Source organism: Pseudochaenichthys georgianus, unplaced genomic scaffold, assembly GCF_902827115.2.
Source record: "Pseudochaenichthys georgianus unplaced genomic scaffold, fPseGeo1.2 scaffold_200_arrow_ctg1, whole genome shotgun sequence".
NCBI classification, from domain to species: domain Eukaryota; kingdom Metazoa; phylum Chordata; class Actinopteri; order Perciformes; family Channichthyidae; genus Pseudochaenichthys; species Pseudochaenichthys georgianus.
In genome coordinates this window covers 600,333-628,036 of record NW_027262720.1, presented here as the reverse complement: position 1 = coordinate 628,036, position 27,704 = coordinate 600,333, and the positions used below count along the sequence as shown (strand labels likewise).

Here is a 27,704-nt window from a genome sequence, read left to right as displayed (position 1 = left end):
AGGAAACAGTTGCACAAATGCAAACACACACACACACACACACACACACACACACACACACACACACACACACACACACACACACACACACACACACACACACACGATTGTATTGCCGCTTACAGTGTGCCGTCTGCAGAGAGTGGAGGTTACATAACAGCTGTTCAAAGATGATTAAAAGAAACTCCAGAGAGGAAGCAGAAACTCTGATACTGAAATCAGACAGGAGCTAGCAGATAATGTGAGATCACAAATACAAGTCTAATAAATAAATAATTTGTGAGATGTACTGTATCTATTTTAGCTCAGAGTTTAATGATCAAACTAACTTCAGTGTTTTAAATATTATGTAATATTAAAAAATAATTCAATAATGATACAATAAAATAAAATAACTTCACTTTTCTGGGATCTAAAATGCCAGAGTAATTATAATTAGAAATAAATGTGACTTCCTCAAATTGCACATTTCTAGGGTTTCGTATGTTTGCAGGACAAAAACAAAGCAGCATGAAACACAACAAAAGTTATTTTAGCAAATTAAAGCTACTTTACGACAATGAACAGGATTCTGATTTTAAAACTATCTACAGAGTTTGCAAAAGTGTTAACATTAACGGTTAATGTTGCTGCAGTTTTACAGTAATGGCAGTGTTTTACATCAGATTCCCGTGTTTTACTTACAGAACCGTGTGCAGTGTTTGCAGAAAGGGCCATGTTGAAGTGAAATTTGGGTGCAGAGCTGAAAATGTGTTTAGAGTTCTGGAGCTATGGTTGTGCTGTTTTGAGTGTCAGTTTAAATAATTGTGCTTTTTGAGATATTTAGTTCATCAGCACCTGAAAAAACCCCAGCAGAGGGCGCCAAACCTCTCTTTTCAAGCAACATCAACCAGCTCTGACTGAGAGATTCAAGGCACTCCTTACTGTCTTACTATACTTACAGAGGTGGAGAAGTACTTAGATCTTGTACTTGAGTAAAAGTAGAAGTACTCAGATCTTGTACTTGAGTAAAAGTAGAAGTACTCAGATCTTGTATATAAACACAGTATATATAAATTAAAAACACCACTGTTTTCTCCTAGGTGCCCTTGAAGCCCGGCCTGTCTTTATGTCCATGGACAATGTATTTAACTTGTTAAGCCCTGAGCCTGTTTTTCAGATCTCAGGCTCGAAAATGACATTCCCAGAACAAATGACCATATCTTCCCTTCTAAAAAGGGGTACATTAATAATCTTTAAGACTTCAATCTTTTTTCGTTACATCTCTGTGAATTGGATGTAGAAGTGTCAGAATCAATATAGATGTTTTTATTTTAAAGTAAATTCAGATTTAACACAGTAAAAAAATTTAAATTATAGTGTCCGTCCAAAAAAAAAATTACTTATAGTGAAAACCACCCTTGAATGATGGGATGGTTGACTAAAAGCTTTAGGAATCCAAACTATAACATATAATAACTAGAGGTTTCACAACTACCTATATTTACTAGTCGACAAGTTTTTCAAAATAGTAGTCGACTAGTCGACTAGTTGTTACGTCATAATAAAGACACACAAAGAGAGGTGTAAAACTGTATTTTGTATTGCAATTCATACAGTTAAGTTAAACACTGTAACAAAGCAGCATTTTAATTTGTGTTACATGCTGTTACATGGCTGATTAAATAAAAAACAGTAACTGGACTCAACAAATCTACTACAAAAACTCTGTTAAGAACATAAATGCAACGTAAATCCACTGCGCATTGCGCAACACTTTACTCGCTGTCACTGTCCTCCTCGATAACGATGTCCACCATTCCAGGTTTTGTGGTTAGCGTTAAGGAAGACCAAAGCATCAACATGTGAGGGAAGGAGGCTTGACCGCTGTCGGGTGACAGTGGTGCCTGCCAGGGAAAACATCTGTTCACTTGGGGTGCTGGTGGCTAGCCAGGTAGCTCCTGGAAAGCTTGGCTAAACGGGGGAAGCGGTTTGCGTTTTGTGCCCACCACTTCAGAGGGTTATCCATTGTGGGGATATGGGGTGTCTGCTGGCAGTAATCCCGTAGCTCATCCGCGCCACTGTTGACTAGGGTTGGGTATCGTTTGAATTTCCACGATTCTGATTCCGATTCTACTTTTCGATTCCGGTTCTTAACGGTTCTCAATTCCGATTCTTTGAGGGGCAGGGTACAAAAAATGATACATGCTTCTTCCACCAAAAAAAATTACATTTATTCCAGAAACTTTTACACAGGTTAGTTTACAGTAATATTCACATTAATCAGTCTGTTTATATTCACTGCAATGTAACTGTAACCTGAGAACCACTGAAGCTACAACAGTGCAACAGTCCAACTTTTAAAGGAAGCCCCCCACCCCCCATTTAAAAACAGTTCTTGTTGAGAAAAGCAAGCATATCTGCCTTCTCAGGCATACCGGGAAGAAATGTTTGAACATTTTAAAGTAAAATGGTTCAATCTGGTGCACTTTAAGCAGAATTACTAGAGACTAGATCTTGGGGGTACAACTCTAAACACCCATATGAAAAAGATCAGTTTACATTTTAATAATCAAATAAGTATGTGAGCATAACCAATAACCCACCATAGCCAATAACAAATACATGTAACGTATTTTATTTTTGTTGTTCATTCATATCTTATTTTACTCATTACTGGATCAGCTGCTGCATGAGACAGACACTGACGCTGTCCGAAGAGAGGGAGTAAAAAGAGAGGCTCCGTGTATTTTATTATTATATTATATAGAGTCGTTATTCATTTGTTTTAAAGCTCAATAAATAACAAAGAAGACCTTTGACCGGCACTTTTATAATTTTGTCGGAAGATTTAAACTTTAATTCACGTTGACTGGCGAAAAACTCTGCCCGGTTCCCTCGGCCCCCACCGCGGAGAATAAACAGAAGGGCCATGACAACCATGCTTCTTCGCTGCTTTTGTGGAGGAAGTTACATCGCCACGTACAGGCTCCTGCATATGTACTGCAGCTTCTCCAGCGGTTGGAGCTAAACGGAGCGGTCTCGTGTGGACAGACACTATCCGGATAACTATTAACAGACGGAAGCTTTTTAGCGATTGCGTGAATCCTATGCGTTTAGCCATTTTCGTCCTCGTGTGGCCGCAGCCTCAGAGTCCTTTACCTCACTGAGCTGTAGTTATCAGCCTCTCAGTCTGACTGGAGAGAACTCTCCCTCCACATCATTGTAGATACATCTTCTTCTAATATCTGTTAGAGCAGCTAGCACCAGATGCTAATAACAACAGCGCCCTCCCTTTCTCCCTCGCTCGCTCCCATGCTCACTCGCACGTTGGCTGTGAGCTGCGGTTGCTAGATAAGCCAACATCCCCCATTTTCATCACTTACAGCGCCCATCGTACAGGGCAAATGAAAAGTGTAACCGGGATGAAAAGGGTGTTACATTTACTTAATTATGAATGTTGTTACATCAAGGCCGAAAATTAGGATGAGCTCCAACGGTCAAAACTTTTTTTTTTCTCCCAGAGCTGTCAGCGTAGCACCTCCACAGATCTGGCGCCCTAGGCGAACATCTATAAGGCCAGTGCGACGGGCCGGCCCTGGTCTCAGGTTACGGTGTAGGAAGTGTAAGTACATCCATAGATATATATAAATACATGTTTATATCATGGTTTATATATATCTATGAGTACAACGCTACATTTCTTGCTCCGCCGCAGTCATACAGTAGGCTACGGAGAGCGGCGAGAAACATTTCCTCAGGCATCGAAAAGCGGAACCGAAATTCACATGTCTAAATTATGCCGTTGGAATCGAAATGTTGGAACCGGTTCCGGTTCAGAACCGGTTCTCGGTACCCAACCCTACTGTTGACCAATTTTTTCTTGTTGCTCTCGAAATGAGGTCCTAGTGGAATGCTAGTGGAACACGCTCGTGAACTTTTAGTGCCGGAGCTAAAACTGAAACTGTAGAGCGCATAATTGCGGCGAATTTGCGCATAAGATGAGGACTCCTGAATGTCGGACGTGTTTTGCTGGAGCATTTTGCAGCACCTCAGCGCCAATGTCGGCATCCTCGTCCCCCACGTTTGTCTCCATTTTGTTCACGACTAGTTGACTAGGGCCTACAGCGCCAACTAGTGGTAAAGGTAGTCGACTAGCCGATTAGTTGGTGAAACCCCTACCCTGTATCACTTGACCTTTTTAGAGAGATTTAGCAAACAAAACCACGTCTGGGGTCATTTGGGTGGATTTGACTTATCTCTGGACCCCCTTGGTCGATTTTGATGATTGACAGCTCTTTTTAACCGCTAGAGCCAATGGAATCGAGGGGAGCTTCCACATACACACATGTTACCAAATAAGGAGTGAGAGTTACGCGTAGCCAAAACCGGAAGCTGCGATAACTCTGGTGGCTACCATTAGCAGCTAATATTTATTCTCCGATTTTTACATTAAAATGGAATTATGGATTATCAATACTTTTTTCAAAGTGACAGACACATTGGATTAACCTATGGATTAACCCTCAACAGCGTTTTTATCGTTTTAATGCCATTGAACACGACTTTTGATCAGAATAACAGCTAAGGTGAGACGATCTCCCGTGTTTGCTCCGTAATGCTACGTGTTGTGAAGTCTGTGTTTGCTTCCCCTGTCGCGAGTTCTGATCGCTCAGTGATGATACTAATACCTATATAATCTGTGGAATCTCGGCTTTAATCGGATATCTTGTATGTGCAGTTACGATAAGTAATAAGAGTATCTTTACCTTGAGTTCTGTGCCAAGTGCGTTAGAATTTTTTCGCTCAGGGTTCATTTAGACGCTTCTTATGAGACTTGTGTTTTGTTTTGGTAAAAATTGTTCATATCCTCAGTTAGAGTTTCTTCCCGTTAATCTGGTATGACACATTAATAGGTTTTTAAATATTAAGAAGTTTCGTGAAAAACAGTTCACTCCTGTCTTTATTCATTAAAACGTGGGAATGACATGTTTATAATGTGCTGAAAAACAAAGAAATATGCAGGGATATGCATCTTTTTCTAAGGTATTTATTTATTTTGGTAAAGTCTGATCATTTTAACAAAAGAGAACAGAATCAGACTGAAAACTTCATAAATATCTAGATACATTAATCATTGGTTTTTCTTTTAGACCAGAACAGACTGCCAACTCAACTATCAAAACATCCCAATCAAAGTTTAAAGTCCCAACATATTATTAACCAAACAGATTATTCGAAAAACTACTCGGCCGATTAATGAACAGTGAAACTAAATTCCTTCAATGCAGCTTAACGAGGCTAGCAATTAAACCCTGGACATATAATATTTTATAAAAGAATAACAAGGCTATTAGAAAGCTAGTTTAAAAACAGCATAGTGAAACAATTCTTTATAGATCAGGAAACGTTACAAACATGAATTAAATCGGGAGAAACAGCATATATGTGGCCTTGTGTTGGTATAGTGTGAACGCTGGTTAGAACATAAACAACTGTTAGTCAGACTTCAATTCAGAAAGACAAACAACCATCACATTCATCTCCCGATTCGGACACACAAGCACGGACACGGACGGAACCGTGTGGACAGACTAAGACTAAGGACAGACTAACTATCAGTGGTAAGACTGATACTTTGAGAAAAAGTGTTCCCACACTCTTCACACCAGTATGGTTTTTCTCCAGTGTGAATACGGTGGTGTGATTTGAGTTCACCTGATGTCTTGAACATTTTCCCACACTCTTCACACCAGTAAGGTTTTTCTCCTGTGTGAATACGTTGATGTCTTTTGAGATCACCTGATGTCTTGAACATTTTCCCACACTCTTCACACCAGTAAGGTTTTTCTCCTGTGTGAATACGGTGATGTCTTTGGAGGGCACTTGATGTCGTGAATGTTTTCAAACACTCTTCACAGCTGTACGGTTTCTCTCCCGTGTGAATAAGTTGATGTGATTTGAGAGTACCTAATTGAGTAAATGTGTTCCCACACTCTTCACAACAGTGCGGTTTTTCTCCTGTGTGAAGAAGATGATGTGTTTTGAGAGCATCTAATGTTGTGAATGTTTTCCCACACTCTTCACACCTGTACGGTCTTTCTCCTGTGTGAATCCGTTGATGTGATTTTAGATTACTTGATTTAGTGAAAGTTTTCCCACACTCTTCACAGCTGTATGGTTTTTCTCCAGTGTGAATAAACTGATGTGTTTTTAGAGGACCTGATTGAGTAAACGTTTTCCCACACTCTTCACAGCTGTACGGTTTTTCTCCAGTGTGAATACGATGATGTGTTTTGAGAGCACCCGATGTCGTGAACGTTTTCCCACACTCTTCACAGCTGTGCAGTTTTTCTCCAGTATGAATACGCAGGTGGAGCTTTAAATATTCAGATGTTGCAAAGGATTTGTCACATTGCTGACAGCTGTGACGTCTCTCTCTTCCTTTCGGTTTCTAAAATAGATGGACAGAGAAATAGAGAAATTAAATCTAAAAAGCATAAATACATATAGAGTTAACACAATAAAAAGTAACTTAATACATATACAGTTAACAAAATACTACTTGTACTGTTTGTGTTTATTATATTTGATCCAGTAATACGGCAACATTCTAACCACAGTATATACCAGAGGTGGGGGACTTGAGTCGCATGAATTGACTCGCATATGTTTTGACTCGAGACTTGACTAACATTGATAAAAGACTCTACTTGACTTTGACTTGGTATTCATGACTTGAGACTTGACTTAGGCTTGAGACAGATGATTCGAAAGGACTTTACTTTTAAAAATAAAATATTTGCTTTTTTTTTTTATTGTACGATGCTCCTAAAGGGCAATGAAAAAACAAAAAAAGAGAGAGAGAGAGTATCCGGTGCGCCAAGTAGGAAGTGGAGCGCACAGGAGACAACCGTTTCATTGCTCACTGTTATGTTTATGTGAGGAAATGGCAGTTCATACATTATTTGAGATATATTTCGAACTCAGACTTAATTTTAGGGAGATTTCAGCCAGGGGTGTAGAGCTATTTGTTTAAAGTGGACCTATCATGCTATATTTTGAAAAATATATTGTAGGGCCATACCTATATAAAAACATGTCTGTAAAGTTTTTATTTCAAAATACCAAACAGATCACCCATTGTAGCCATGCCTCATATTGCTCAAACCCCTCTTTTGAAGCCCTGTTAGAGAAATGCAGATTTTGGGTCCTTAGCTTGAAAAAAATAAATAAGAGAAGGCAGAGCTAATGCCTGATCAGAATTCTACCGGAGATAAAGTTAAATTTGGTTGTTATAAAACGCTATCCTGTTTAAACCACGTCAAGGATTATTTCTGAAATAGCTCAAATGCTTTTTTTCTTGCAGGTTTATCTCAAGGTGAGTTCTTTTTTTATTTCCTGCTTTTCAAACACATGTGCTCTTCAGTACAGAGTGTTAGCGAGGCTTATAAGAGGGAAAGAAAGAGAAACTTTAAAACTGTTCAATTGTTATGATGTGTAAAGACTGATATTGTTCTATAATCGGCTGAAACTGTTAAGTCATGATGTGAAACGGTTAACAAAGAAAAAGGGAAACTCATGCTGCTACACTTAATTGTATTTATCTAAAATTAAGCACTTTTAAGATGCACATATTTTCAAAAGCTATTTTATTTATTTTCTCTATTTTATTTTTAAATGCTGCCCGAGAGGAACATTACACATATCCACAGTATTTGACTGTATATCTGTAGAGTTCAATGTTAATTGACAATAAATATTGTTGTTTTTGAATTGTACTTTCTTTATTTGATTGGCAGTCAGTTGTTGATTACATGCAGACGTTGATAAAGCTGCAGGCTACTTCAATATATATATCACACTAATTCATAAAGCAAGTTAGACATTTTGACGTTCCGGACCTTTGCATGGGGACATATTCTCTAACTGGACCTCGTTTAATTGTAGTTGAATACCCCTGCTCTAGAGGCATGAGAGGTGTCAGTATACTGATATCTAAGAAAATATCTTTTGAAATGACTGATTTGGTTAGTGATAAGGAAGGTCGATATCTGGTTTTGCGAGGTAAATTGCAGAATGAAAAATGCATATTAGTGAATATTTATGCTCCAAACTCGGCACAGGCTTCCTTGATGTGCCCTCTCATCACCATTTTGGCCAAGTACACTGACATCACTATCTTGATGGGAGGAGATTTTAATCTACACTGAACAAAAATATAAATGCAACACTTTTGCTCCCATTTTTCATGAGATGAACTCAAAGATCTAAAACATTTTCTATATACACAAAATAACCATTTATCTCAAATATTGTTCACAAATCTGAAAAGATCTGTGATAGTGAGCACTTCTCCTTTGCCGAGATAATCGATCCCCCCGAGGACCAAACTCCGCACAATGGGGGATCAAGCTTTCTGTGCAGCTGCTCCTCACCTGTGCAATTCCCTCCCAGACCACCTGAGTAGGCCACTGACGCCTACAAGAAAGACTTAAAAACCTTTCTTTTAAAAAAAGCTTTTGATTAAACTTTTGTTTATTTTGTTTGTTTTTATTATGCCTCCTGTAGCACCTTGGGATTGCTGTTAGCAATGAAAGGTGCTTTAAAAATCGAATGTATTATTATTATAAACATAATACAATTCAATACAAATAAAAGCAATACACAGCAAGTGTACAGTGGGGCAGAAAAGTATTTATTCAGCCACCAATTGTGCAAGTTCTCCCACTTAAAACGATGAGAGAGGCCTGTAATTTTCATCCTAGGTATACCTCAACTATGAGAGACAAAATGAGAAAACAAAAATCCAGAAAATCACATTGTCTGATTTTTAAAGAATTTATTTGCAAATTATGGTGGAAAATAAGTATTTGGTCAATAACAAAAGTTCATCTCAATACTTTGTTATGGATTAGATTAGATTAGATTACTTTATTGTCATTACAAAAATGTAAGCACAGTGTAACGAAATTTAAGGATGGTCTAACCAGATTGCAAAACAGTTAGTTACATACACAATTATCAGAAGTATGTAGCAAAATAAATGATACAAAAATAAAGGTAAATAGATGGGAAATGTATAAATAGGAATACATACACAGATAATAATAATAAATAAATACAGTGAATAACCTCTTCCCTGTATGCCGTCTCGTCATTGTTGCTGACAAGCACTGTAGTGTCGTCTGCAAACTTAACGATGGTGTTTGAGCCATGTACAGGTTTGCAGTCATGTGTGAAGAGGGAATATAGGAGGGGACTTAACACACAGCCCTGTGGGAGACCAGTGCTAAGGATGAGATTCGAGGATGTGAGCTTGCCTATTCCAACATGCTGGGGTCTGTTTGTGAGAAAGTCCAGTATCCAGTTGCAGAGGGAGGGGTCGATGCCAAGGTCACTGAGCTTGGTAATCAGTTTTGAAGGAATGATGGTGTTGAATGCCGAGCTAAAGTCAATGAACAGGAATCGTACGTATGTGTTGCTCTGATCCAGATGGTATAGGGCAGGGTGTAGTGCTGTGGAGATGGCGTCATCCGTACTCCTGTTCCGACGATAGGCAAACTGGTAGGGGTCAAGTGTGGGTGGGAGGCATGATTTAAGCCGAGCCAGGACCAGCCTCTCGAAACATTTCATGATGGTCGATGTAAGTGCCACGGGTCGGTAGTCATTAAGGCTTGTTGGAGAGGCGTGCTTGGGAACAGGCACAATGGAGGTGTATTTGAAGCACGTGGGGACTTTTCCTTGGGCCAAGGACAGGTTAAAGATGTCAGTCAGGACTCTGGTCAGCTGCTCAGCACAAGAGCTGAGTACACGTCCGGGGATGCCATCTGGGCCAGCGGCCTTACGTGTGTTTGTCCTGCTCAGTTCAGCATGCACATCTGTGGTGGAGAGTGTGAGGGGCAGATGGTCTGCAGGGAGAGTGGCCCTAGTGGCTACCTCATGATTGACCATGTCAAAACGAGCATAAAAATAATTAAGCTCACCTGGAAGAGAGGGGTCAGTGGACGGGGGGGAGGCCCGGGTGGGTTTGAAGTCTGTGATGGTCTGTAACCCCTGCCACATGCGTCGGGGGTCAGAGGTGTTAAAGTGCTCCTCAATCTTTAGCTTGTAGCAGTGCTTCGCCCTTTTGATGCCCCGTTTCAGCTCAGCCCTGGCTAGACGGTAGTCCTGCGCGTCTCCTGACCTGAAGGCGGTGTCACGTGCTTTCAGCAGTTGGAGGACCTGCCCATCCATCCATGGCTTCTGATTAGGGAATATTTTGATCTGTTTGGGAGGCGTGTGGCGTAGTGGGTTGTCCGTAGGTGTTCGGATCAGGGGGTCACAGGTTCAAACCCCGCTGCAGTCAGCATGTCGTTGTGTCCCTGGGCAAGACACTTCATCCCAAATTGCTCCTGTGGGGATTGCCCACAGTATTGAGTATGTAAGTCGCTTTGGATAAAAGCGTCTAACAAGTGAAATGTAATGTTTGGTGGTGGTGGCATCACTGATGTAGGTGTTGATGAAATCCAAAACAGAAGAGGTGTATGCGTCAATGTCTACTTGGGAATCCATAGTGGTAGTTAAAGCGAAGTTGTTCCAGTTGGTGATGTGAAGCTGATGCTGTAAATTGGACTCTGCTCCCGCAGGCCAGACTTTCACTGTCTTGACCGAGGGCTTGACTCGTCTGATAAGGGGGTGGTATTTGGGTAGAAGGAACAGTGAGATATGGTCTGACTGACCCAGATGGGGGAGAGGGAGGGCCTTATATGCATCTTTGATATTAGTATATACATGATCCAGGGTCTTATCTCCTCTTGTGGGACATGAGACATGTTGGTGGAATTTGGGGAGAACAGTCTTTAGGTTGGAGTGATTGAAATCTCCAGCAATGATGAAGACAGACTCCGGGTGTAATGTCTGTTGCGTGCTAATGGCTACATGCAGTTCCTTCATAGCTAGCTTAGCATTAGCATCGGGTGGTATATAGGCTGCAATTGTAATGATGGAAGTGAATTCTCTGGGCAGATAAAAGGGTCTGGATTTAACCATGATAAATTCTAGGTCGGCAGAACAGTGCCTGGTAATGGTGCTGTTGTCTGTACACCAGGAGTTGTTGACATAAATGCACAGTCCTCCTCCGCGCATCTTACCACAGTCAGCTGTTCTGTCCGAACGGGTGCAGTGAAGGCCTAGTAACGCGATCGCGCTATCAGGAACGCCCTCATGCAGCCATGACTCTGTGAAGATCAGAATGTTTGTGTCCGTAATCCGTTTGTTGTTTATAATCCACAGTCGTAGATAGTCCATTTTGTTCACCAGAGACCGCACATTTGCAAGGAGAAGGCTGGGGAGAGGGGCACGGTGCCGAAACTGGCGAGTCCAAAAGTCGCAGCATTTACATGCTCCGCCATTTAACAAAAAATATATATTTATTTTTTTATATATATATATATATAATATATACTCTTTGTTGGCAATGACAGCGGTCAAACATTTTCTGTAAGTCTTCACAAGGTTTTCACACACTGTTGCTGGTATTTTGGCCCATTCCTCCATGCAGATCTCCTCTAGAGCAGTGATGTTTTGGGGCTGTCGCTGGGCAACACAGACTTTCAACTCCCTCCAAAGATTTTCTATGGGGTTGAGATCTGGAGACTGGCTAGGCCACTCCAGGACCTTGAAATGCTTCTTCTCTAATAATTGCTCCCACAGTTGATTTCTTCACACCAAGCTGCTTACCTATTGCAGATTCAGTCTTCCCAGCCTGGTGCAGGTCTACAATTTTGTTTCTGGTGTCCTTTGACAGCTCTTTGGTCTTGGCCATAGTGGAGTTTGTGTGTGACTGTAGGTGACCAAATACTTATTTTACCGAGGAATTTAATTCATTAAAAATCCTACATTGTGATTTCCTGGATTTTTTCCCCCCATTCTGTTTCACATAGTTGAAGTGTACCTAGGATGAAAATTACAGGCCTCTCTCATCTTTTTAAGTGGGAGAACTTGCACACTTTTTTGCCCCACTGTATATACATTAGGGGTCGAGATTATCGGGGGCGATATTTCGCATTTGACCGATTATCGGTATCGGCCTTTTTTTTATAAAATTGCCGATAAAACTTTGGCTCTGATGCAGCCTTTTCTCTGGCTGCAGTCACCACTCTCTGTACACGAGCAATGTCCCGCCCACAGCACTATCTGATAGGCTATTACTCAAGTGTCAATCAACACTGACAATTTTCCGGGCGGGAGCCAGCCAGAGAGGCGGGATCTTCTCAGATTACACGCAGGTGCGAAGAACGCAGACACAGATTGAAGCAAGCAGCAGCGCTGAGTGGCAGAGCCATAGGCCTACATGTGTTTCGAAGGTAAATCAGTCGAAAGCCGAAGTTCAATAAACATCCCAATACCCTATGCTGAAGTTGCAAAAACACCACAATCTTATGATCCAATTCTATCAGTTTCCCAGTTACAAAGGGACGCGGGAATTCAGTCAGAGTTGGTGGTGTGTGCAGCGTCTCGCAGTGGAGTAACTGTGGTGCGGAGGGGGGGGGGCTGCGAGTGGAGCCTCATTAGCTAGCCAACATGTATCTAGCAAATGTTTAGCAAAATATTAGAAGTGAGGCTAGACTAACGTTAGGTCTACTGCAATAGCCTCACAATATTTTGCAAAACATTAGCTAGCACTAGTGTTTTGCAGTTGCTAGCAGCTTATTGGGATGTTTTGCTAGAAAGACAGGCATTGTTTTGATATAATAAATTAAGCATTATTGTTAGTTAAGCATGTCAGCCTGCAACCCCACTTTTAACTCTCTGTCTCTCTCTAACTCATTGCAGATGGCTGCACTAAAGAAAAGGGCACAGAGAGTAAACCAGTTGTAAGATGTTTAAAAGTTCATTAAACATAATATATGCTTAAATGCATTTCAAAGAAGTTGTGTTGGAGTTTTTGACACCAAGATTTTCTGATTTTACTGCAAATGTATAGCCTATCGGTACCAAATATCGGTTATCGGTCTCCTTGATTACTAATAATTGGTATCGGTATTGGTCTTGAAAAAGCCATATCGGTCGATCCCTAATATACATATACAGTATACACAATGAATATTACAACATTTAATGCAGCCTTACGGTACGTCCACACAGCAGCTTTAAACAAATCTTCCAACGCTTCTCTGCCCATTGACTTTGAATGGGGATGACGTTACTTTGCCTCGCTTTTCGCGTAACTGCATTGTGGGGGAGCGAAGCGAAGATTTCCAGGATTCAAAAGTTGAGCAATGTTCAACTTTTGAAGCTGAGCTGGATGCGTCAGCCTATCAAATCCCGTTTATGCAAATCTGACAGTAGAAGCGCTAGCCAATCAAACCGCGTGTAAGCAGGGAGAACCAGACCGCAGTTCATTTCCTCATATTCCAAACGAGAAATTACGGTAGCAAATCACCCGGTTCTTTACGACCAGAACTATTAACGGATACAAACCGGAGGAACCAGGCATGGAGGGAGGTGGCAGAGACAGTGTGTGAAACTGGTAGGTTTTCGCCTGTTTATATATATATATATATTAGGGCCGGGACTTTAACGCGTTAATTAAGATTAATTAATTACACAAAAATTAACGCGTTAAAAAAATTAACGCATTTTAATCGCACTTATTTTTGCACAGCGGAACGTTTCTCACTGGATGAGTTTCAGGCGTACCGATTATACTGGAGCACCAACTAACGTTCATGACTTCAGCATGGTACTTCAAACAACAAACCACGGTGAACAATAGTCAAACATGAACGAACAAGCTGATGAGACCGCTTTGGTCGGCCCCGTGGATGGGACATTTTGTTTTAAAAAACGGACGGATGGAAGCGGCGATAAGAGCACGGTTGTGTGCAAATTATGCAAAAAATTATTTGCATATCACCGCAGCACATCAAGCCTAAAGTATCACCTAAATGCAAAGCATGTAGCAGCTAGCGTGGACGTTAGCCCGACTCCGAGTGCAAGGAACCACACCCTGACCCAACCCACACAGGACCAGATGACTGGTTTCAGGGCCAGGATAAGTCAGTCCACGTCTGAGAAAATAACCAGCTCACTGGATTGCACTCGACTGTAGACCACTTGGAGTAAAATCCATATGAAAATGGCTTCTCACTGTTCTCAGGTCAAATATGTATATTTGATTAAAAATGCGATTAATTTCGATTAATTAATTACAAAGCCTCTAATTAATTAGATTACTTTTTTTAATCGAGTCCCGGCTCTAATATATATATATATTGCTCACATAAAATCCCCGGGGTTTTTTGCTTTGTATGTCGGGGGCGGGAGATTCATGCGATTGGTTGTTGGTTGCGTTGCTCGCAAAAAATCCCCAAGCTTTCAGACACGCCCAGCTCCAAGATTTTCAAGATTTTTGAAAAGCTGCTGTGTGGACGTACCGTTACTGTGAAGGCTGACCTAAATACGGTGCTTTTCTAAAGATAACATTACCACTTGTAAGGTAGAACTAGGCCGATTAATAAGATGTGAAGTGCTTTGTAACTTTGACCCGCTTGAATGAATACACAAACAATATGAAAAAAGAGTTATCTCTGGGGCTGCTCGCTGCCAGCTGTAGCCCCCCGGGATCCGGAAGTGGCGTAGCCTAAGTACTTCAACATCAATGCATACGAATGTTTGTGCTCGATATAAGCTGTCTTGAAAAACTAAACTAACACAAACTAACTGTATCACTATAACATGATGGTGATAAAGAATGCACCTAACGTATTACTGTTCATTATAGTAATACAAAAACGGCGCATTAACCCTATTGTGTCTTTTTTAGATGTCTCCTTAAATCACCTTTTAAATATACTTGTTATACATGGCACCCCGTGTGTTACATATCAAAGTGTGCAGGACAGTCTGTTCTTGGTATAAAGTCACTCACCTTAGAGCACTGTGTGATGAGATAATTAGCTCTAAAGCTGAACATTTGACATCCGATTTTTTAAATCTTCAAAACTTGTGAAAACACTGACTTAGTCATGTCATCCATTTTTTAGATTTCGATTTACCAAAGTCTTAGGTTCACAAACGTACTGTAATGTATGACTAACACTGTATATACATTTGTAATTCATGTCTAAAATGTGTACATTTCGAATTTTGAGTAAAATAGTTGTTTATCGATAGACGATTCCAAGATGGCGTCGCACTAGACAGACGTGTTTCTTTCTCCTCCGAACAATCTTACTAATCCTGATATAAAACCAAAAAACAAACTACGAAAAAGTGAGCAATATATTTGCTAAGAATACCCTGATGCCCCCAAAAAAATCCGTTAGAGGTCGCGGAAAAGCCCAATCTAAAATAGATTTTGGCCCATCCATACAGGGTGAAGAACCTACAGCTAATGCATGTTGGGATGAATGATGAATGTTGGGAACGCCGAAGAGGAAGTAACAAGAAACTTGCTAATTCTCAAGGCTATCAAAGACCTAAAAACAGACTTCTCCATCAGACAGGGTGGAGTGTTTGCTGCAATTGCTGGAATGAGGTTGGAGAATGTATGGAACGTGTTAACAATGCAGAGTTGCGCATTTCTGGCACTGAGGACACCATCATCCACCTACAGGCAAAGGTACAGAGTCTCGAAAGTAAAAACAAGGTCATGGAGGACAAAGTTATCGACTTGGAAGCAAGGTCCAGAAGTTCTAACTTAAAGAGCCTGTGACACGAGTTTCCCCCATCATCCAAACCCATCAATTTGAGTAAATATTGTCCCCTTGAAAACCGTTGCTGAACTGATTTTGGATATTTGTACTTTGATAACCATTAATCTGCCTTCAATATTGACAATTTTCTGGATCTTCTCAGGGATTCTTCAAGTCCCGCCAAATGATGTGTGACGTCATTGCGGGCACAGCGCTCCAGCTGCACCGTTCAGGATCCCAGCATCTGCATGTAAACGCACGATGGCGCACACAACAGCAAGCTCAGACAGCGATGACAGTTTAATTTTGAACGTGTCTGAGAGCTCATGAGGCTGAAGGATCGGCTTATATTGTATCTGTTAGAAGTTTAGGAATTAGGTGCGTCAATATGGGCGATCATACGGTCATGTAGCCAGTGGTGGACTGGGACTAAAAACATCCCGGGACTCTCTACCGGCCCACTTCGGTACCGCTAGTAAATTGTCAACGGGGGGAGTGGGGGATGTCAGGGGCGGCGGGTGCTGTAGATAGTAAATGTAAATATGTAAATATTTGTGTCACTGCATCCTGGTAAAATACAAATATAATGTATAATGTCTGTGTCTTTGACATTAGCGCTGCAAGCCACCGGTGCCCTGTACTACGAAGCCAGTTCAACATACCCTGGATATGTTTGAGTAGCAAACAAACTAACAACAACAAACTAACAAACGAGATCTCGCTAAGCGGTCCTACGACGCTGGTTATCAACTCGGTAAATCAAGCCAGGGTTTCTCTCACCAGCTGAGAGCGCGTTCACGTCTAAGACACGAGTGGATCTGACTTTAAATTACATTTGACTCGAGTGTTTCGTCAACATAATGTGTTGCTTAAAATAATACTTCTGCATCCAGTATGTGACACTGTGAGTGTTGCACGGCCAGATACGGCTCAGCTGACTCAGATCAGGAAATATATGATATATTGTGATATTATATGATCGATGATCTGATTGATGATGTGATATCAGTGTGATATGAATGATAAGTGCGACACGTCGGCGTCTTCTCTGCATACGGCAGTTTAAACTGTATTTCCTTTATCCTGTAATATGACTTGAGAGATTTAAACTCCGCACACTGAGTTGATCTATCTTCTATAGACGCCGGAGGCGGGCAGCGTCAGGTAAAAGAAGTTATTTAGCCTTCCCAAACCTGAGCCTTACGCGCCGCCTATGGGGGATGTGCTAGTGACTTATCCGACCGGCCCACTTCGGTACCGGCGCATCGGGATTCGTCCCGATGGCCAGTCCGCCACTGCACCCAGCCCACGTAAACTGTCAACGGGGGGAGCCTCGCTGCGGGGAAACGGTGGACCTCGTGTCCTGATCGGAGTGGGAATAATAATAATAATAATCCGTGCATTTTATCCATTAATTTCCCCAACATTGTGGTAAAAAAAAACACACGTTTAATCCATGTTGGTGTACTACAACTACAAAAAGCATCGGTTTGTTTTCTCATCAGGAAATGCAGACCGGCTCAAACAAACGATTTTTAATCATCATCCTCACGATCATTTAATGTATCATATGTTCGCTGAATTGACATGAAAGCACTAATAAATGTAGTTTATTAACGTGCCAAAACTCAGTAATTCACCATTTCTACGCATGACAACACACTTTGTCCGTGTTTGGCTCTCTCGCCGCACAGTGAAGCGTTCCCGCATTGACGTCACTTCCGGCTTCCCCCAAAACTTCAAAATTAGTCGAAGGAATTTCCCGCGATGTTCGAAATTATTGATATTTAATGGAACGGTATCGCTTTTTCTTTTTTAAACTGACGGTTCGAGATGACTAGTAGCCCAATATTTCATTGCACAACAGTTGTTGGGATGATGTCACAGGCTCTTTAAGGCTGGTAATATGCCGGAAGGCGACAACACCTGCTTATTTCTGGAAAAGTGGATCCCGGAGGCCCTTGATATCGCCTCGCTAAACTCGAAGCTAACCCTGGTACGCGCACACAGAATTGGTCGGAGAAGCGATCCAAATGCTCCCCCGAGAACACTGATCATGAAATTCCTGAATGACAGAGACAAGATGACGGTGCTGAAAGCGGTCAGAGCTAAAAAGCAACTACTCTACAAAGATAGGCCGGTCCGGTTCTACCCAGACCTGGCGGCTGGGATACACAAGAAGCAGAAGGAATTTGACGCCGTGAGGCAGAAACTTCGCACCATGTGGATTCGATACAGCATGCTTCTTCCTGCCAAATTGCTGGTGACACATAAAGACAAAACACAAACTTTCGAGAATCCAGCGGATGTGGAGGCCTTTATCAGGTGAATCGAGGAGGAGATGCCGGGTCGAACAGGGCTATGAGGCCAAAGTACTGGCTAGCTTCCCAGCCTAGCTCCCGTTAGCGTATGGGGCTACAAGGAACAGCACATTTAAAAACGGCCACCCTTGGTATCCTTTTCTTTGCTGCTACGTTCTGATCTGAAGTTGAGCAAGGTAATCACTAAAATACTGAATATATTTATATTTTCTATATTATTTTACAAACTTGTGCCTTTATATACATGTAACACTGACTTATTGATATGCTATGGTTTGGGTGGGAAAGGATACCAGCGGAGCTCCCAGACTGGGGGCTAACGCTACAGATAGCTAAAGGCTAAGCTACTCTGTGATATCTCTTTGTTTTTGCTTCACCTCAATGCAGGTAGCCGTTAGGCATATAATTGTGACAACTTTATTTTCTTATGTTTAAAAGGGTTATGCACACGTTGCCATGGTATAATCATTAGAGTGATTGGGAAAACATTACGTAAAAGTGCTAGCTGAACATCGGTTATTTGTTTTGTTTTAAACCTGTACCCCATGATGCACTTCGCGCTAGATCCCTTTGTTAAGTTCCGGGTCATTCTGACGACCGAATGGTGCAGCCACGGCGCAGTGTTGTTCTGTGATTCAGAGCGGTGTTTACAGCACTCGTTACTCTCTGTGTTCTAAGGCATAAACATGAATACTTATAATTTAGTTTGAGGACAATCTTAGCTATAGCCGGATGTGCCTTGACGTCTCTGCTCAATTGTTCACTGTTTTGAAAAAATAAAAATAAAGTTTGGTTATACCTGAATTACAGGAGGGAAAGATTACACGTTGGGGTGGATGGTGTTGTTTGACTACTCCCCACAAAGTGTGGAGTGGTATCAAGCTATACTGGAGTGTACAGTAAGGAGGGGGGAAGAAGCCTGGGTTATGGGCTTGGGGGTATGTGTTTTGGGGTTGATGCACTTAGAAGCATCCATGTTGTATATGTTGGTATTATTTGTGTTACTGTTGTTTAGGGGTGCTTTAATATGTTGCTACTTGAAGAGTTCATTTGGAGTGGATAGTTATGACCAATGGACTAGAAATGAAATGTACATCCTGGAACTGTAGAGGGATGTAAAATATTAAAAAGGTTAAGCAAGTTATGGCACGGATTTACAGTCCAAAATAAATGTTCTTCTAGAAACACACCTGGCTTTGAATGAAGACATCAGGATTAAGAGGAGATGGCGGGGCGAGGTATTTTCAGCTCCTTTTACTACCCAGACGAGAGGGGTCATGACTCTTATACATAGGTCCATTCCATTAAATGTCACAAAGGTAATCGCAGATAAAATGGGAAGGGATTTGATAATTCAGGGTACTCTTTATACAGAATGTCTTAATCTGGTTAATATTTATGCACCAAATAACGACGACACATTTTTTCAATGACTTTAAATTGTACTCTAGAGCCCGGTAAATATAGAGCTTCACATATAGACAAGACTCCCAACAACAGTAGGACAATTATTCACCAGTCCATTAAAGAGTTAAACTTGAGGGACATATGGAGGGATAGATACCCTGGATTGTCAATGTATTCCTGTTTTTCTAATACTCATAAAACATACTCCCGAATTGATTACTTTTTAGTTTCTGCAAGTGTGGTATGTAAAGTTAAGGATTGCATGTGTGACAGTATTCTGATTTCGGATCATGCTCCGAATAGTATGGTTTATGTAGATCCAGGGCTGTTGAGGGATCCCCCCAAATGGAAATTTCAGCATGAACGGTTACAGGACTCAGACCTAATAGCCTTTCTGGGAAAACAAATTGATCTATATTTTACGCTTAAAGGGAAATGGAAACACTTTTCAAACTGCTTTCCATGCGACAATATTACCATTAGGAAATGTATTTATCTAGTCTATTTCCAATGTAAACGATCGAGATACGCGAATTTACTTTTTGAAATACGTGCCTAATGACCATGGGCGCTTCCATTGCTCCGGGACTTTTCCAGTGACGTCACTGAGTGGGTACGGCTTCCTGGGCCAAAGCTCAATAACAAACAACATGGCGTGCAATGCACCAGTAGTTTACATTACAAGAAAACGGTCGTCGTCAGGAGTTTATTGTATTGCCCCAGGCTGCACAAATGGATTTTATACAAAGAAGGAAGAAGTACATTTCCATAGGCTGCCACTAAAGGATGAGAAGCTGCTCAAAGTCCAGTCTGGATGCCTGGTTCAATACAAAACATTGGATTTGAAGCCAGGATCTGTTCCCACAATATTCGATTTCTCAACGTATGCAGTCGGGAACACCGACCGTCCCAGCACGTCGGCCGCGCAAGACAATGACAGTGTCAACAAACGTGAAGTTCGAGCCACCAAACGAGTTGCTTCAGCTGCCGAGAGAGAGGTACATATTGCAGCACTACCAGATTACTAGCTCACACATGTATTTACTGACACAGTGTGACCTTATTAATTAACGCAATCGCGTCCAAACTAAATGGTAGCTAAATTGGGGGTGTTCTATAGCTCAACTAATTAAACTGGCATACACACGCTCATCTGTCGAAAACAGCCCTAAAAAGGCTAGTATTGCTATTGATGGATGGTATTGCAGGACCCAGAGCGCACGGAGCACAGAGCGGACAGCAGATAACGGAATTGCAGTTGTATTGCTTATAGATTATCAGAACATTTCAAAGGGGACACAGCCCCATTGGATATTAACCTATGGATTAACTACATCATCGTTTTTATCGTTGTAATGCCATTGAAGACCAGTTTAGACCAGACAATGAGGAAGGTAAGCCGTTAGCCTGGCGTATGTTAGTACCTAGCGCCACTTGTTTTGATGTACGTTTTTGTGGATAACCTCGCGAGTTTGTATCTTCCAGTGTTGAGGTGGGCACCGTTAGATTCTGTGTCTCCTTGCGATCATAAACGATGTGTTGGATGTGCGGCTAGGATAAGTAATAAGGGAGCTATCGGTGCAGTAATAGGTTAGCATTTTCGCTCGGGGCTAATTCAGAGGCTCAGTGTTAGCATTGTGTTTTTTTAATTTTTTTATTCCGGATCGTATGCCACTCTATTCGACCGAATCGGTTCATAAGCATAGGCCATGGGATGCCTGGTAACTGTAGATGCTTCCACATCAATGTCATCTCCCGACGAATAGTCAAATTCATCGTTCAAAACGTCGATCTCATTGCAAAATTCCTCCATCGCTGCCATATCTGCTACGTTGTGTTGACTTCAGGTGGAGCGAAAACACAGCCAGTGACGTCACCATTTGGGACTCCCCTAATGGCGGCGGCCTGGTCCCGGAATTCCCCACCCGGCCGGCGGATAATTAATTTTCTTTTGGCGAGTAATATCATATACAATAAATATTACGATCAATATCCATTGTAAAATGAATAAACTACCGGAATATTATAACTGTAATTGGTGTTTCCTTTCCCCTTTAATACCTCTGAAACATCTGCAAGTACCAGGTGGGAAGCGTTTAAGGCTTATATTAGGGGTCAGATTATTAACTTTACAAGCTCCAAATCTAAAAAAGCCTAACAACAAATACTATTATTAGGGTGTAAACAATTAAAACCATGGAAAACACTTATTTTAGAAATCCCTATCCTAAATTACACCAAGAATTGTTACTATTAAGAGCACAATATAATGAAATATCAGCCTCTAAAGCAGCAGCTAACTTACTGAAGCTTAAACAATCTATCTTTGATCAAGGGGAAAAGTCAGGTAAAATCCTGGCATGGTGTATAAAACAACTTCAAATTGAAAGAACTATCACTGTGCTGAAAAACGACAAGGGGGAGACCGTTGCAGACCCTGTGGCAATAAATGGGGCGTTCAGGGATTATTATGAAAGATTATACAGCTTTGAAATAGACGAGGGGACAATGATCCAGAGTCCATTCTTAGATAACCTCACGATTCCCAAATTATCGGATGAGGAAAGTTTGAATTTAGAGAAAGTCTTGTCTTTGGAGGAGATCTCTGAGGGAATGAAGAGCATGACATCGGGGAAAGCAGCAGGACCGGGTGGCCTGCCTATTGACATCTATAACAAATTTGAAGCGAAATTAAAAGGCACCCCTTTTGGAAATGTTTATTGAATCTATTCAAAATTGAATACTTCCTCCCACCCTGAGAGGGGCGCTGATCACTCCTGCCAAAACCTGGGAAATCAAATGATAAGTGCGAAAAAATGCGCTCAATCAGCCTCCTAAACTCAGACTTGAAGATACTTTGTAAGATCTTGGCAAGGAGACTGGAATGCCTGCTGCCGGAAATTATAAAAGAGGATCAAAATGGGTTCATGGTTGGAAGTCAGGGATTTCACAATGTGAGACGGTTTTGAACATTTTACATGACCAAAGGGGGGCGCCAGATACAGCTCTCTTGGCATTAGATGCAGAGAAAGCTTTTGACAGGGTGGAATGGTCCTATTTGTTTGAAGTTCTTGACCATTTTGGTTTTGGGAGAATTTTTGTAACTGGGTAAAACTTTATACAATGACCCGTATGCAGAAATAATTACCAATAATATCATATCAAAGCCGATTAGGATCGGTAGAGGCTGTAGACAAGGATTTCCCCTATCTCCCCTTCTATTTTTAATCGCAGTTTAACCATTTGCTATTGCTGTGAGAGAGCACACAATGATTACAGGCATAAATGTGAGAGGATTTGACCATCAAATAGCTCTTTACGCTGATGACGTGATTCTCTTCCTTAGAAATCTGGAGAATTCTATACCGGGCCTTATGGATCTGATTAAAGGGTTTAACAATATATAGGGTTACAAAGAGAATGTAAGGAACCTTGGTGTTATATTTGATCAGGATTTATCTTTTAACGCCCACATAAAATCAACCTCAAGGACCGCCTTCTTTCATCTACGCATCATTGCAAAAATCAGGCATATCTTGCCTCAAACGATGCAGAGAAACTAGTCCATGCATTTGTTACTTCTAGGCTGATTATTGTAACTCTTTATTATCAGGGAGTACCAAGAAGTCAGTCAAGTCGCTTCAGCTGATTCAAAATGCTGCGGCTCGTGTACTAACCAGAGTTAGGAAAAGGGGACCACATTACTCCCTGTTCTGGCTGCCTTACACTGGCTCCCTATAGGACACAGGATAGAATTTAAAATTCTTCTCGCCTACAAAGCCCTTAATGGGCAGGCGCCATCTTACCTTAAAGAACTCATTATACCCTACTGTCCTACTAGGGCATTGCGTTCCAAGAATGCAGGGTTGTTGGTTGTTCCTAGAATCTTTAAAAGTACAATGGGAGCCAGAGCCTTTTCTTATCAAGCTCCACATTTGTGGAATCAGCTTCCAGTTTGTGTTCGGGGCGGCAGACACCCTATCCGTTTTTAAGAGTGCGCTTAAGACCTTCCTTTTTGATAAAGCTTATAGTTAGGGCTGATTAGATTCAGCCCCTAGTTTTGCTGATATAGGCTTAGTTTGTCGGGGGACATCTTACTTCTTCCTTCTCTCTGTCTATACCTGTGTACTCTCATGTTCCGATTAACCCAGCTTCCCCAAATGTCTTTCTTTTTGGTGTCTATATACGCCAAGATCCGGAGTCATGGATCATCCTGCAGTCCTGTGTCCTGGATCTTGAGTCGTGGCTGTGGTCCTGGATGGATATCCTCGTGGATTCATCTTCCCATTATACACACATGCATTTCCAAACATCTGGACTACCTATGTTGCAAATGTATTATCTTTTCAATTTACACACGGCATCTATTGCACGTCTGTCCGTCCTGGGAGAGGAATCACTCCTCTGTTGCTCTCATTGAGGTTTCTCCCATTTTTTCCCTTTAAACTGGGTTTTCTCTGGAAGTGTTTCCTTGTACGATGTGGAGGGTCTAAGGACAGAGGGTGTCGTATTGTTATACTGATATTCTGTACAAAACTGTGAAGTCCACTGAGACAAATGTAACATTTGTGATATATAAATAACATTGATTGATTGATACAGTGTTATGAACAAGTTGTTATAGATATCTGTTATTACAAGCAAAGAGAGTGATTGCCTTAACATGGAAAAAGTTGAGCAAACCTAGTATTGCACATTGGTTTTGGGAACTTTCTCTATGACTTTCTCAAAGACAAACAAGAAACTGTTCCAGAAGGTCTGGGGACGTTTTATACAGTATACTGTGACAAACCCTGTGGTTGTCCACCAGTGGTGGCTGCTGTAACCTGTGTGTTTCCTTGTAATCAGCAGTGATGGGGACCCACCTGTGGTGCTGATTACAGGATATAAGAGGGCTGCAGAACAGGCTCTCGCTCTCTCTCAGCTGCCTTGCTCGGTGCAGCAGGACACCGCTCCTTTGTTCCGTTTTATTGTTGTTTGTAACCACTGTGTTGCATAAAATAAATGATTGTTTTGGGCAACTCCGGTGTGGAACTGTTGTCCTTATGTTACAAGCAGAGCCAGCTTGTAACATATGGGGGCTCGTCCGATCCAAGAACCAGGTGATAGTGGTTTACTTGATTTGTTTGCCTTGATTGTGTGTAGACAGTTTGTTCCTGGTGTGGGGCATTAAGGAGTAGCTTTAGAAGTACCTTTCCTGATAGGCAACATCTCCTTCAGGGGAGCTTGTTGGTTTCTTATTTTTGTGCATAAACATGATTCGACATTTTTTTGTCATGGGTACACGTCCGTGGCTGTCTTGGGGAGTAACAGCTTCGCTAGGGCTTTACCGGGTCATTGGGTAAGTGTTTAAAACACCTGTCGTGGCATGCATGAAGACTAGGGTGAGACCAAGATAGCTAATATGGGTAGGCAGTTAGCTAGGGGAGAGGTATTCCAGAGTGAAACAAAAATATATATATATTTTTAGGTGTCTGTGCACTGGGTTCAAGAGAGTTTGCATAATCATGGCTACATTGACAGATTTTGTGAAGTGTCCCAGTATGGAACTACTAGAAAAATGTACTAAAGACCAAATGTAAAAAATTGCAGAGCATTTTGAGGTAGACGTTCCAAAGCAGGGTCGTAAAGACACCATAGTGACTATGTTACAGGCCCAGTTGATACTGCAAGAAGTTCTGCCAGCAGGGGCTGTCGATGATGGCTCCGAGGAGGAGTTGGCGAAGGCAGATATAAATCCAGAGCGGCAGAGAAGTGCAGGTTTTTCTTTGTTTGACTTTGGTGAAATGACATTTGAACAGAGAAAGGAAATAATGCTGCTGCAGTACCAACAAGACAGTGAACGTCTCGCTCGTGAGGACCGGGCTAGAGCTCGTGACCAGGAAACTGAGATGGAGCGTTTAAAGTAGTTAACTACAGTGGGTGCGGGAAGCTGAATTGCAAACAAGAGCGTTACAAGTTGGACCTCATCCAAGAGGGTAAGCTTTCTTCTGGGGTGTCGCCAGCTACTTTTGATATAGCTTATAACTTGAGGTTGTTACCGAAATTCGAGGAGAAGACTGTCGATTCTTTTTTGGACTTTTTGAGCGACTTAGCCCAAAGACGACAGTGGTCTGATTCAGAGAAAACAATGTTGTTACAGTGTGTGTTAACTTGGTAGGGCTCAAGAAGCAGTTTCTGGCATTAAGTATGGCTGACAGTGAAGATTACTTAAGGGTAAAGACTGCAGTGCTAAAAGCTTATGAGTTGGTGCCTGAGGCCTACCGTCAGCAGTTCAGGAAGCTAAGGAAGTCAGAAGGACAGACCTATGTGGAACTTGTTCGGGAGCTGACGATGAAATTTAATCGGTGGGTCACGGCTTCCGAAGTAGTACATCTTAATGATTTGAGGGAACTGTTCCTTCTTGAACAATTAAAAGATATTCTTCCAGAACGTGTTGCTACGTACCTGAATGAGAATAAGGTTAAAAATATAACAGACGCCGGGGTGTTAGCTGATGAATACACGTTAACACACAAGATTCATTCAGGGGAGAGATTTGACTGGGGGAGCAGAAATAACTGGTCTGGTGACCCCAGATGTAAAGTAGATCTAAGTACATGTTACTTTTGTTTGGGTAAAGGACACCAGAAAAAGGAATGCCCAGTACTTGCAAAAACCAAGGGACTCCAAAATGTTCAGTTTCCCAGGCCTGTTGCCCTTGCAGCTTCTCCCCACAAGGTTGCTAGGGATGACGCTATAGCTGCGGTTAAACTCTATACTACCCCGCAACCAGTTGCTGCTGCGGTTTCTAACTACGGACCAGCCCTGCAAGAGGTGAAACCTCGCCCCTCCCAGTTGGCAGATGAAATTGATCCAGGGTATGCCCCTTTCATGAGAGGGTTATGTGTCTTTGCAAGGAAGTGAAAAAAAATTCCTTGTTAAGATACTGAGAGATACAGGTGCTATCGATTCATACATAACTGAGGGTGTTTTCCATTTTCCTCGGTAACGACACTGGAAGTGGTGTATGTTCAAGGGAATGGAGATGCAGTTGTTGTCTGCTCCAAAGCATCGGTTGGTGTTGTCCTGTGATTTACGGCAGGGTGAGGTTGCCATGGGAGTCCGGCCATCTTTGCGTGTTCCGGGAGTGGCAGTCATCCTCGGAAATGACTTGGCTGGCGGCAGAGTGTGGCCTGATGTGCCTCTTTCACCAGTGGTGTCCTCTAAGCTAGTGAGGGGCGAGCTTGCTGACCCTGAGAAGAAGCTGACAAAGGTAGTTCCAGCTTGTGCAGTAACACGAGCCCAGACCTATAAAGCACAAGATAAAAAAGTCATTTCTGAGAATATTGTTTTGGCGCTACCTGTTGTTCCATTGTCTGTCTCTCGTAGTGAATTGGCAAAGCAGCAGGAGGATCCAACTTTGCCGGAGCTTTTGTCCCAGGTTCACGCCAGTTCACCAGTCCCACTGAGGAAAGTCATGACCAAAGAGTGCGGCGTGCAGGTGAATGTCAAAGTGGATAAAACCGTGCAGTGCTCGCTGGGTCCTAAAACGCTGTTCTGCTCAGAGGGAGTGCCCCTGTCAAAGTCCCCCAAGAGCCCGGGGCTGGTTAAAGCAGAGGGGAAGGCCCCGTACTGCACTACACCGGTGAGCAACATGCGCTTCCTGCGGCCTACTCCCCCGTGTTTGACCGCAGAATCTCCAGGAAGAAACTCAGCTATGCGGATGAAGGTGAAGGAGAAGCCGACGAATCCGTGGATCACGTTGAGTCAGGGCATGAATGTGAGAAGGGTGACAGTGGCGAAGAGGACACCAGGAAGGACTTCAAGACAACTTTCCACAGGTCTACAAAGGGGTCCAGCTTTCAGTTCCTGGAGCAGAGGTATGGCTTTTTCCACTGCAAGAAATGCAACATCCGATGGGAGAGTGCGTATGTTTGGTGCATCCCTGGAACCAGTAAGGTGTACTACAAGCAGCTCTGCCGGAAGTGTCAGGTTGGGTTTAACCCCTACAGGGTGGAGCCCATCCTCTGCAAGGACTGCTCTCAGACTACCTGCAACTGTGAGAAGAAGCTGCGGCACATTAACATGAAGAGGCCTCACTGCCAGGACCTGTGTTGTCGCTGAAAGGGCTCGAGGTTGTCCTGCGACGCCACCTACAACTTCAAATACCTCGTCTGAGCTGCCCTGCATGTTCGCTCGGGTTTGGAAGCTCCCATTCCTCAGCAGACATTTAGTACATGCCACAAATTGTCAATGTTAAAGAGATATTCACAAATTCCTTTTGTTTATTTGTAAATTAATTATAGTATTCACAGATCATTTATTTTATTTGTGA

The 27,704-nt window shown here is 42.1% G+C and overlaps 1 protein-coding gene and 1 pseudogene across 1 annotated transcript in view; one reads left to right on the top strand and one right to left on the bottom strand.

The window, feature by feature from the left end:
• Positions 1–1,566: 1,566 nt before the first annotated feature.
• The window catches only part of LOC117441813 (putative zinc finger protein 66), a 31,587-nt gene continuing 5,449 nt past the window's right edge, over positions 1,567–27,704 (bottom strand). Inside the window, exon 3 of the mRNA XM_034077831.2 lies at positions 1,567–6,433. Coding sequence (XP_033933722.1) covers positions 5,591–6,433 — 843 coding nt within the window. The 3' untranslated portion in view covers positions 1,567–5,590. The remainder of the gene's footprint in view (positions 6,434–27,704) is intronic.
• On the top strand, positions 17,743–27,547 carry LOC139433327 (zygote arrest protein 1.S-like; annotated as a pseudogene).